General features: G+C 24.3%; 1 protein-coding gene across 1 annotated transcript in view; it reads left to right on the top strand.

Moving 5' to 3' along the window:
* LOC128966001 (serine/threonine-protein kinase 32B-like) overlaps positions 1-12,500 on the top strand; it is a 32,299-nt gene that overhangs the window by 10,291 nt on the left and 9,508 nt on the right. The window contains exon 3 of the mRNA XM_054312799.1: positions 5,521-5,681. Coding sequence (XP_054168774.1) covers positions 5,521-5,681 — 161 coding nt within the window. The remainder of the gene's footprint in view (positions 1-5,520; positions 5,682-12,500) is intronic.

The following is a 12,500-nucleotide window of genomic DNA, read 5'->3' as shown; positions in this document are numbered from 1 at the left end:
AAATTTGTAATGATGATGATAAAATTTATGATTTTATTTGTTTAATTATTTACAGTGTGTGTGTGTGTTTTTAGTATAAATAATTATTTAGTGTTATTTATTAATATATATATATATATCATAATTGAAATATTTAATTTTGAAATATAGTGTTAATGATAAATGATTTTACAGCTAATTACTAGTTTTTTTTATTATAAAAAATTACTATTACTATACTATTACTATATATATATATGCAATCATAAATAAATATTCAATAAATAATATTTTTACTGTACTTTTATTTTTTTTGTTATCGTTGAATATAAATCATTAAATAGCTATTTATCAAAAATTGCAAAAATAAATAACTCGTGACTTTTGATTTGTGAGACTATATATATATTGAAAAATAATATTTTCAAATATTAAACATTTTTCTAACCTAATAAACAATATTTCATTTATACAGTATTATTGACTAATAATAATAATTATAATTTTTACAGTAAATGAAATGTCATTTTTAATTAACTTAATTTTGTTGAATAAAATTGCCTAAGGTTTCAAATACGTATACTAACACTAATGTTTTAATGTATTAATAATAATAATAATAATTCACAATAAAATAAAAATTTTGTGTAAGCATTAAAAAAAAATTTAATGCATTTTTTCCAATAAAACTTTTCAATTTAGCAAATAATACTAAAATATTATTAATAATAATAATACCATTAATTTTAGTAATGAAATTATTATGTTTAAAAAAAATTGTTTTGCACTATTTTATTGCACCTTAATTTATAATATTATTTTCAAATATATTACTGTTAAAATTGAAAATACAAGTTTACATTTATATTAGTAAACTATAAATGTTAAACAGTAACCAAAAAATTTGCATATATTTTGTTGTTGTTGTTGTTGTTATTGTTGGTTAATTTAGTTACCCCTATAAATATTAGGTTAGTAATTTATTTTTGTTGTTAATTTTTGTTATCATACATAAGTTATTATTATTATTATTATTTTAAAATTTGACATTTAAAACACTGTAATAATATTAAATAAATTTTTTCATATTTAAATATTTAATAAAATTATTTTTTAAAAAAATTTATGTAATAATTATTATTTTAAAAAAATAAATACTGTACAGACATCGGACTAAATCGCAACAACAAAAAAAAGTTTATATTTACAACAATTTTTTTTGTCCTCTTAATAACATTGTATATTGTATTTTGTTTATTGCAAAAAAAACTAGAATTACACGATAAATATATATTGATATCAAAACAATAGCTTATATTTTACTGTATATATAGTATATATATTAGGCATTTATTTATACATTGTATATACAGTATATATATATACTATTTATTTCATTTGAAAAGTAAGTGTAAAGCAATACTCAAAGTATTGATTACTTCAAACACAACAACAACAACAACAACGACTACTATCTATAAAAATAACTACAATATATAAAACTATTGGATTTGGAGTTAGTTTGTCGGCTCAGTTAGTTGGTTAGGTTTTTGGGGACGGGTGGGGGGTATTGAATGTTTCATTACTAGTAGTACTACTACTACTTTAGTATTAGACTGTAGTAGTAGTAGTAATAGTAGTCAAACCAAAATGCAACAGAAACGGACTAATCATCTATAATGAGGAACTCGTCTTATTTTATCATCTCTTTTCTTACATTGTCTGTCTCTCTCTCTCTCTGACTGTCTGTCTGTCTATCTGTCTGTCTTTCACACAAACACACAGAGACAGAGAAAGAGAGAGAAAGAGAGAGAAAGAGAGAGAAAGAGAGAGAAAGAGAGAGAAAGAGAGAGAAAGAGAGAGAGAGAGAGAAAGAGAGAGAAAGAGAGAGAAAGAGAGAGAAAGAGAGAGAAAGAGAGAGAAAGAGAGAGAAAGAGAGAGAGTAAGAGAGAGAGAAAAAGAGAGAAAGAGAGTGAGAGAGAGAAAAAAGAGAGTAATTTAATGTTGAGATTGTTGTGTGTAGAGGCACTTACTTTGAGGACAGTTAGCTGTTTGAAGAATCTTTTTATTTTATTTATTTTGCTTTTGTTGTTATATTTTAGTTAGATCTCTCTCTCTCTCTCTCTCTCTCTCTCTCTCTCTCTTTCTCTTCAATTTTATCCATTAAATTATCTGATTGTTATTTGTGAAAATAATAAGTGTCCAATACTACTATTAAGCATTTTATTTTAGCATTTATAGTTTGTTTTATTATTATTATTATTATTATTATCTATCTATATAGCCTATTATCATAATAATTCTATTAAATGAAAATAAAAAATAACAAACAAACAAAAAATAAATAAACTACTGTATTATTTAAACTGCTTTTAAATATTTATTTGTTGAGACTATTGTTTAACGATAATAATAATAATAATAATAATAATAAATAATTAAATAAAACATTTTTTTACTGCTATTTCCAACAACTAAAAAAATATTATAGAAATATTGTATAATTCATGTAATATAATTAAAAATTAATTTCACTACAAGTTTTGTAATAATAATAATAATGAAACACAAAATATATAATACATTTAAACAACTATAATATAATTAAAAGCACAAATACATTGGCTAAACATGCAATGATTTTGGGAATTGGGAAATATTGTATTATTGTTACTATCATTATAACTATTATTATTATTATTTATTTGATACACTATTGTACTGTAGTTTTATTGAATGCTAACTTTAATTATTTAAATAAAATTCATAAATATAATGTAATACACAGTAATAATACATAATATATATATATATAATATCTAAATGATTATAGAAAATAAATTATCAATTTTTAATTCTCTCTCTCTCTCTCTCTCTCTCTAAATGCTATCCAATAGTGATATTTAATTAAATATTAGATTATTATATACTGTATATAATTAAACTCCATATGTTTGAGGCAACAAAAAAAATATTATTATTAATATACTATATATGGATAAAGCAAAAGTTTGCTTAATAACGCAATAATAATAATAATAATAATATCAAAAACTAATAGAAACCAAAAAATTATTTTTATATATAACTATATACAGTATATACTGTATATAATAATACATTAATGTTATTCACAATTAAATCCTATTAAGAATTAGTGAAACACAAAACAAAACAAAAGAAAAAAACACACATTTTTGGTATAAAGAGATTAAAAGACTAAAAATTAATTACAAAATAGCATTTAATGTAAATATATTCTGTACTGTATATAATATAAAGTCACTAAATATCAAGTGTAGAGTATATATATAGTATATGCACTCAAAACTAAATTCAAAAGTTTTTAATACATTTAGTTAGTAATTTATTTATTTAATTTTTGTGAAAACTAAATAACTACTTAGCACTTAAAATTTTTAAAAGCTTAATAAATATCTAATTATATTTAAATTTTTTCAGAAAATATATAATAACTTTTCAAATATATATATATATATATATAATTTAGTATAAAATTAGTTTTATTAACAAATAATAGTAATAATAGTTGTCATATTTTTTAATGTATTATTTTTTTGTTGAAAATTTTTATAAATGAATCTTAATATTATAATTTTTATATAAAAAAAAATAAATTTCAGTTAATTTGAATTATTTATTTTTATGCTAGTTTATTATACATATAAAGAAATTTTATATTGTATATATCTGTCACAATTTAAATAAAATTTATATCATGACAAGTATTTTTTAAAAAAAAATAATATTTAAAATCAAAAATTTCAGTTAAAAAACTAAAACTATAATTTCAGATCAAAAACATCTAAAAAAATATTTAAAATAATTTATTAAATCAACTAAAAAAATATATAAATGATGTAATATTTTTATAGTAAACAAATTTTTTTATCTAATATTATTTGTTTTGTTTTTTGTTGATAATATGTGACTTTATTTTTTTGTTTGTTTTAATATTAGTAAACTACTTGTATGTAAAATATTGTTAGTTTACTTGAAATTTATAGTAAAAATAAAAACTGCTTCTAGAAATACATTTTACATTTATAGCAAAAAATTGTTATTTTTTTGTTGTTGAAAAAAACTTTATTTAATATATTTGTTTGATTCTTTGGTCAAATTCTGTATATAAATATACCGGTATATATATATATATATATATATATAGTGTTTAGAGAGAGAGAGAGAGAGAGAGAGAGAGAGAGAGAGAGAGAGAGAGAGAGAGAGAGATTACACAATTGTATAGAAAATTTTTCAATTTTGGTTTATTTTCTCTTTTTTTTATTATTTGCTTATAAACTGTATATATATTTATTTATATATATATATTTCGTAGACATAATAATATTGATTTTATTTGTGTCGTTTCAATTGACAAAAATCTATTTCCTGATACTAAACCATTGCCATTGCATTATTGTTGTTAAGTTATTATTTATTTATATTTAGTTTGTAGCAAAAAAAAATAAAGTATACTTAAATATACACTATGTATGTATGTATGTGTTTATACTGTCTATCGGTATATATATATAGTAAATACCTGTATATATATATATTTACAGTAAATTGTATACATTATATTATATACCGTTATATATATATATATATATATATATATAATTTTTTGTGTCTATTTGTTGTGATTCTTGTGTGTTGTTTGATGTAAATATTTCATGTCTTATCAAATATTGTATGAAAAATATAATAATATTTGTAATACAGTTAGTTTGAGTTGAGTTTATATATATATATATATATTAAAGCGAGTGAGTGGGTGAGTGAGTGGGTGAGTGAGTGGGTGAGTGAGTGGGTAAGTGAATGAATGAATGAAATAGTAAATTAAGATTTTTTCTGCATTTTCATAGTCTAATAATATTAGTAGTAAATATATAGTAGACTTAAATATTAAGTTTTTTTATATCGTTACTAATATTTGTCAAAACAGTTGGCTTTTATAGTTATTTTTTCATATTATTATAAATATATGTTTTATTTATACACGCAATTCATTGCATTTATATTATATTTAAATAAATAATTTTTTTCTGCGTTTATAACAAAATCCTATTTTCTGAATCCTATCAAAAAAATAAATAAATATATAAATAAAATACTGTTTAGTCAACAAAAGTGTTTAATATCTATGAATTTTTTTTATATCATATTATTATTATAGATATCAAATTTTTTCCATAAAATATATGTCACAAAAAAATAAATATTGTATATAAATAATTTATATATTTATTTTTAAGTCTTAAATAATTTACTTTTAAAAATATTTTTTAAATAATATTTTTTTATATTTATTTATTTATTGATATTATTAATATTATTATATAAATACATATAATCTTATAATATGACACCATGGTCATAAAACTAATACTTATTTTTATTAAAAAATAAAATTAATAATCTTTTTGTTGTTATTTTTACAATAAATTTTCTAATCCTAATAATGTTTGCAATTTTTCAAAATAATAATAATAATAATTTTATTTATTTTTATATAAGGATGAGGAGGACATGTTTATGGTGGTCGACCTATTACTTGGCGGTGATCTACGCTATCATCTCCAACAGGACGGCTGTTTCAGCGAAAAACGTGTACTACTTTACGTATGCGAAGTATCATTGGCTTTAGATTATCTACACTCACAGAGCATAATGCACAGGTAGGTGTAATGGTGTGTTGGTGATGGTTATATTGTCTATTAAATTATATTTTATATACAATATATTTATATATGATATATGACAACATATTTCATATGAATACAATGTAAACAAATGATGACTTTTAGAAATATTGTTTAATCTATATATTATAGATATTTATTTATTTATATATATATATCTCAAGTATTGATTAAGTACTGTATATAATTTATATCATGTGTTTTATCTTATAAGGACAACAACAACAACGTGATTAATAATTTACACGTACACACACACACACAATGATGTAGTGTACTAGAAATATAAATACAGTATATACTGTATATATATATATATATATGTATGATATTAATCATATATTGTACAATACGGTACTGTACTGTAATTTATTGAAATAACAAGAATTCCTTATATTATGTATTATTGCTATTATAGCCAACTTAACTACATTAATACGATTACATTGAAAATGAACGTAAAAGTATAGACGTATAGAGTGAGTGAGTGAGAGTATAAATGATTGGACAAACTATGCAATAAAGAGAGAGAGAGAGAGAGAGAGAGAGAGAGAGAGAGAGAGAGAGAGAGAGTATTGTGAAATGAGAGTAATTTTACAGAATATTCTGTAATATTGTTGAGTTAAATATTCTGAGCGCGTGACTAACTTTCATTAGTATTTAACAAACACTAACTGAATATACTGTATATACTGTAATATAGTAATAGATTTAAAGATAAACTGAATACACATACACTCCTCACATATACATACACACACACACACACACACACACACACACACACACACACACACACACACACACACACACACACACACACACACACACACACACTTACACACAAGCATATACATACACAAAACATACATAAAAATACTGTATAATTCAACACTACATTATTTAGTTAAGTAAAATAAAGTGACAACAAACCATGAATTTTATGTTTGATCTTTTATTATTATTATTATTATTATTATTATTATTATTATTAAGACATAATGTTATTGAACTTAATAATAACATTATTATTTTGTGTGTCTATACAATATTAAAAAATTATTAATATTGTAGGGGAAGTGGGTACATTACGGGTATCTAAGCTTGACTAACCTTACTTATGTAAACCAAACACTCGGCAATACACCACTTACCTTACGGTTTTGACTCTTTTAGTGATAACTTATAGTAATGCGTGGCTTAGGAACGAGCGGTTTCCTGTTTAATCTACTTTGACCAATTAGGTCTGTAGCCCAAATAGGGTCTGTTACCCAAATAGGGTCTGTCACCCAAATAGGGTCTGTCACCCAAATAGGGTCTGTCACCCAAATAGGGTCTGTCACCCAAATAGGGTCTATCACCCAAATAGGGTCTGTCACCCAAATAGGGTCTGTCACCCAAATAGGCTCTGTCACCCAAATAGGCTCTGTTACCCAAATAGGCTCTGTCACCCAAATAGGCTCTGTCACCCAAATAGGCTCTGTTACCCAAGTAAGGTTTCAGACCCGTCTAGGGTTTCAGATCCGTCTAGGGTTTCAGATCCGTCTAGGGTTTCAGATCCGTCTAGGGTTTCAGACCCGTCTAGGGTTTCAGATCCGTGTAGGAATTCAGATCCATGTAGGGTTTCAGATCCGTGTAGGGTTTCAAATCCGTGTAGGGTTTCAAATCCGTCTAGGGTTTCGGATCCGTATAGGGTTACAAGGCCTGGAAGGACCGTGGGCCTGGAAGGACCGTGGGCCTGGAAGGACCGTGGGCCTGGAAGGACCGTGGGCTTATAAGGACCGTGGGCCTATAAGGACCGTGGGCCTATAAGGACCGTGGGCCTATAAGGACCGTGGGCCTATAAGGACCGTGGGCCTATAAGGACCGTGGGCCTATAAGGACCGTGGGCCTATAAGGACCGTGGGCCTATAAGGACCGTGGGCCTATAAGGACCGTGGGCCTATAAGGACCGTGGGCCTATAAGGACCGTGGGCCTATAAGGACCGTGGGCCTATAAGGACCGTGGGCCTATAAGGACCGTGGGCCTATAAGGACCGTGGGCCTATAAGGACCGTGGGCCTATAAGGACCGTGGGCCTATAAGGACCGTGGGCCTATAAGGACCGTGGGCCTATAAGGACCGTGGGCCTATAAGGACCGTGGGCCTATAAGGACCGTGGGCCTATAAGGACCGTGGGCCTATAAGGACCGTGGGCCTATAAGGACCGTGGGCCTATAAGGACCGTGGGCCTATAAGGACCGTGGGCCTATAAGGACCGTGGGCCTATAAGGACCGTGGGCCTATAAGGACCGTGGGCCTATAAGGACCGTGGGCCTATAAGGACCGTGGGCCTATAAGGACCGTGGGCCTATAAGGACCGTGGGCCTATAAGGACCGTGGGCCTATAAGGACCGTGGGCCTATAAGGACCGTGGGCCTATAAGGACCGTGGGCCTATAAGGACCGTGGGCCTATAAGGACCGTGGGCCTATAAGGACCGTGGGCCTATAAGGACCGTGGGCCTATAAGGACCGTGGGCCTATAAGGTACACTAAGAGCCGTCCGTTAACGGATACGGGGTCCGGAGTTCTCATAATAAAAATATTTACTTACGTAATAGTTGTTAGCTGTCCGCGTAGTTGTGGATAGGTCCAAAGGCGTCCCTTAAGATGTCCAAACAGTTGATTCGCGATGACAAAGTAAACACACACACAAAGTAATATGCAAATACTTTTATTAATTCACTTTAAAGTAATACACGTAGTATGACTCCAAGTGGAGAACTGATTTTGGTGTCTGAGAGACACCTCTATTTATACTAAAGTGTACGTGAGGAGAAAGTGTGTCACATTGAGTCAGGATTTAATCACTATTAAAACTGGGAGTTTACTATTTAATTTTTTCTATAACATTTTAGTGCATTATTTTAACACTCTATTTAACACAAAATATTGGATAAAGTTTCCTTAAAAACAAGGTGTTTACCTTTAGGTTTTTTGTAAAACATTTTAATGCTGTTATAAATTTTTAACAAATAAAAATAAGAATAATTTTTGAAATAATTTTTCAGAGTATAACAAATAAAATACCCTTACAATATATCCTTGACTTCAATATAAAATTATTTAATGTTGAAATATTAGTGTATATAAGCATTTGTTTATTATAGGGAAAGTTTTCAATAATTTAGCTTATGTAATAATTATGTTTTTAATTATTTAAATAAAAACAAAACTTATTTAATAGTCAAATATTTTGCTGATTTGACCCACTATTGCAATATTATTATTGTGTAATATCAAATTTTTAAAAATACAATAACTTACATATAAAACAACAATAAAATTATTTACAATTTTTTTTATATATTAAATAATTAGATTGAAATTCTCTATTGCATTATAAATCATTTATTCATATAATAATAATAATAATATACAATGTTTTATATTTTCTATACTAACTAGAAAATTCATAATACAGTATTATTTTATTATTATTATTATAAGATTATTAAATATTAATATAATTTAATTAATATATAAGTTATATATATAACATTACTTGTTATTTGTCTTATAATAATTGTATGTTAAATTTGATGACAATAATGATAATTACTATAATTAATTAAAACAAATAATCTTATATATTAATATTTAAATATAAATGATAAGACATCTATTAATTAAATATAATACTTACATTATTATATGACTATAATAATAATAATTATTATTTTGTATTTTGACTAATTTAAAAACATGAATAGCTTAGAAACATAAGTAAATAAATAAATAAAACTCTAATTAAATGATAATTTATTTTATTTTAAACAAACTATACAATTATTTTTTAGTGAAAATAAAAGCGCTTTAATTAGGACTTACATTAATATTACGGTTCAATAAAAAATTTAAAAAAATATTGTCAAACAAAATGTAATTTATTTTATAGTTAAAATTCTGTACATAAACAATGATTTTTATTTATTTTTTTTAAATAAAAAAATAAGTAGTAATTATAGCCTTATCTAAAAAAAAGTATTATATAATAAATTTTAGTTTTTTGTTGTTTTTTCTTTACTGATAACTAGTAAATTGAGATAACATAATGTGAAACAGTATAATATGTGCAAAATTATAATTGCAAAATAATATTATCATTTTAATGATTACCTTTTTTTTAAAGAAAAAAAGGATTACAATTTTAAATATAAAGTATAATTTTTTTTTGATAAAAACAACTAAAAACTAGTAATACAGTATTTTTTACTTGATTTTAGGCAAAATATATATTATTATTTTGTTTTGACAGTATTTCTTAAAGGCATCAAAATTAAATACCTTACCTAATAGTAAAGTCAATATATTTCACTGATTTTAGTTTTGATAATTTAACTCAACAACAAATATATAAAAAAAACTTAAATAATTTGTCAAAAAATATAATAATAACTTACAGTATATTAATAAAATATTAATCAAAAAACTTTTCGTATATTGTTATCATACATGTTATATATATAAAAAAAGTAATACTACTACTACTACTACTACTACTACTAATAATAATAATAATAATAATAATAATAATAATAATAATAATAATAATAATAATTGAATAGTTGTAAAAATAGCAAAACTTTTTATTTAAATAAAAAAGACAAACATAGTTTTTTAATTAATCAAAATAAAATAAAAACTAGATAAACATTTATATAATAGTATAAAATGTTATGTTAAATAAATATTATTATTATAGATCAAAGTTTATATCTGGAAGATATTATATATATATACAGTATATATGATATAATATATTGTTATATTTGAACAAATTGTAAATTATTATTTGCAATAAAACATTACTATAAGACATTTATTGTACAATGTTTGATGTATTATATATATATATATATATATATATTCTACAGTATATACAATATATATGTACCCAATTCCTACCAGTCTATACAAGTTTAGTCTCTATTGGTGTCCCCCCCCCTCTTGAATGTATGTACGGCTTATCCACCTAAAAGCTAAACCTCTTGGGAAATGCCATACAATTTGTGGGTAAAAGCATATTGGCTTTTGGACTATAATTCATTGGCTGTAACTCTTTAAATGACTGATTTATTTTTGTATGTCTGTCTGACTTACTGTACAATATTGGGCTCTTAACTAACACACACACACACACACACACACACACACACACACACACTCACTCATACAATGAATGAACACTTGAATTAAAACTTTTGAAAGATAGAGATGTCTAATAAAGATAAGAGAAAAATACTAATAAAGTTTTAGCATTTGAATAGTGTGTTACCACTACTACTACTACTACTACTACTACTACTACTACTACTACTACTCATCACAAAAAAAATTATTTACAATTTTCCTATTTTTTTCTCTCCTGTTTTATATCAATATATATATATAAATGCACTCATTATTTGTTAAGATTTTCCCCTCATTTATATATATATATATATATTAATTCAAACTTAAGGCACAATTGTATGCTTATATTTTTAATGTTGAAAAGAAAAGTGCTTACAATTTTATTTTATTTTTTTGATAACACATTTGTGATTTACATTATATTGATTTTTATCATCTATTTTATATTTTTATCTCACATTTTTAGCAATTTTTTATGTGTGTGTTTATATGTATGCATGTTAAATACTGGTATAACATTTTTATTTTACTGTAATATTAAAATACTATTATAAACTATAGAAAATATTAATACATAATATACATTAGTTTTAATTATTAATGTTGTTTGAAAAAAAATCATTACAACAAAATTGACATTTTATTGTAGTAATACAACAACAAAAAATTTAGATTCTTTAATTAAATGCATTTTTGTGTTTAATTATTGAAATAGCAATTATAATGTGCATATTTATTTTATATATACTGTATATAAATAAATTTATAGTACTGTATTAATAATGTTAAAATATTATTATTATTGAATATATTGTATGTACAGTATATACTAATATACTGTATATATATATATATATTTAGCATTATATTAAATATTATTTTTAAAAATTTTCGTTCAATATTTGTTTAGTTCAAATACAGTAACTTATATTACTATATATATTGTATAATATATATATATATATATATATATATATTGCACAGTATATTGTGTGTGTAAAATATTTGCAATTTAAATATAATTACATGTCAAATTCAAAATGCTAATCAACCGTTTAGTTTTTTTTAAACAAAATTGAAAAAAATATATTTTAGAATTTTTTTTACATATATTAAAAGTACAGTATTATTACTATGTATTATAATATAAATAATATTAATAAATCATTGTACTACAAAATATAGATAATTTATATAACAAAAAAAATAATCTGGGCACATATATATATAAAAAATTGCTAACAAAAATATAGTATAACCTATAATTTATTGTAAATTAACTTTGCAAAATTATCATAAAAACATTGTTTTGTTTTTATGCGGAATATTTTTGTCTATTTAATAAAAAAACGATATTATTATTATTATTAGTGCAAATATACTGTATTATTATAACTCATTATATCAAGAGATAGAGATAGATAGATAGATAGATAGATAGATAGATAGATAGATAGATAGATAGATAGATAGATAGAGAGAGAGAGAGAGAGAGAGAGAGAGAGAGAGAGAGATAGCAAAAATTAATGTACAATCTATACAAACCAGTGATTTAATGATTGAATCTATTTTGACTGAACTGGCATTACAGCTAACTGTCCATATTGTATGTCTATATA

Source organism: Oppia nitens, unplaced genomic scaffold (genome assembly GCF_028296485.1).
Source record: "Oppia nitens isolate AA-2021 unplaced genomic scaffold, nextdenovo-longstitch-racon4-pilon3 scaffold19_pilon_pilon_pilon, whole genome shotgun sequence".
NCBI classification, from domain to species: Eukaryota; Metazoa; Arthropoda; class Arachnida; order Sarcoptiformes; family Oppiidae; genus Oppia; species Oppia nitens.
This window is presented reverse-complemented; position numbering and strand designations above follow the sequence as displayed.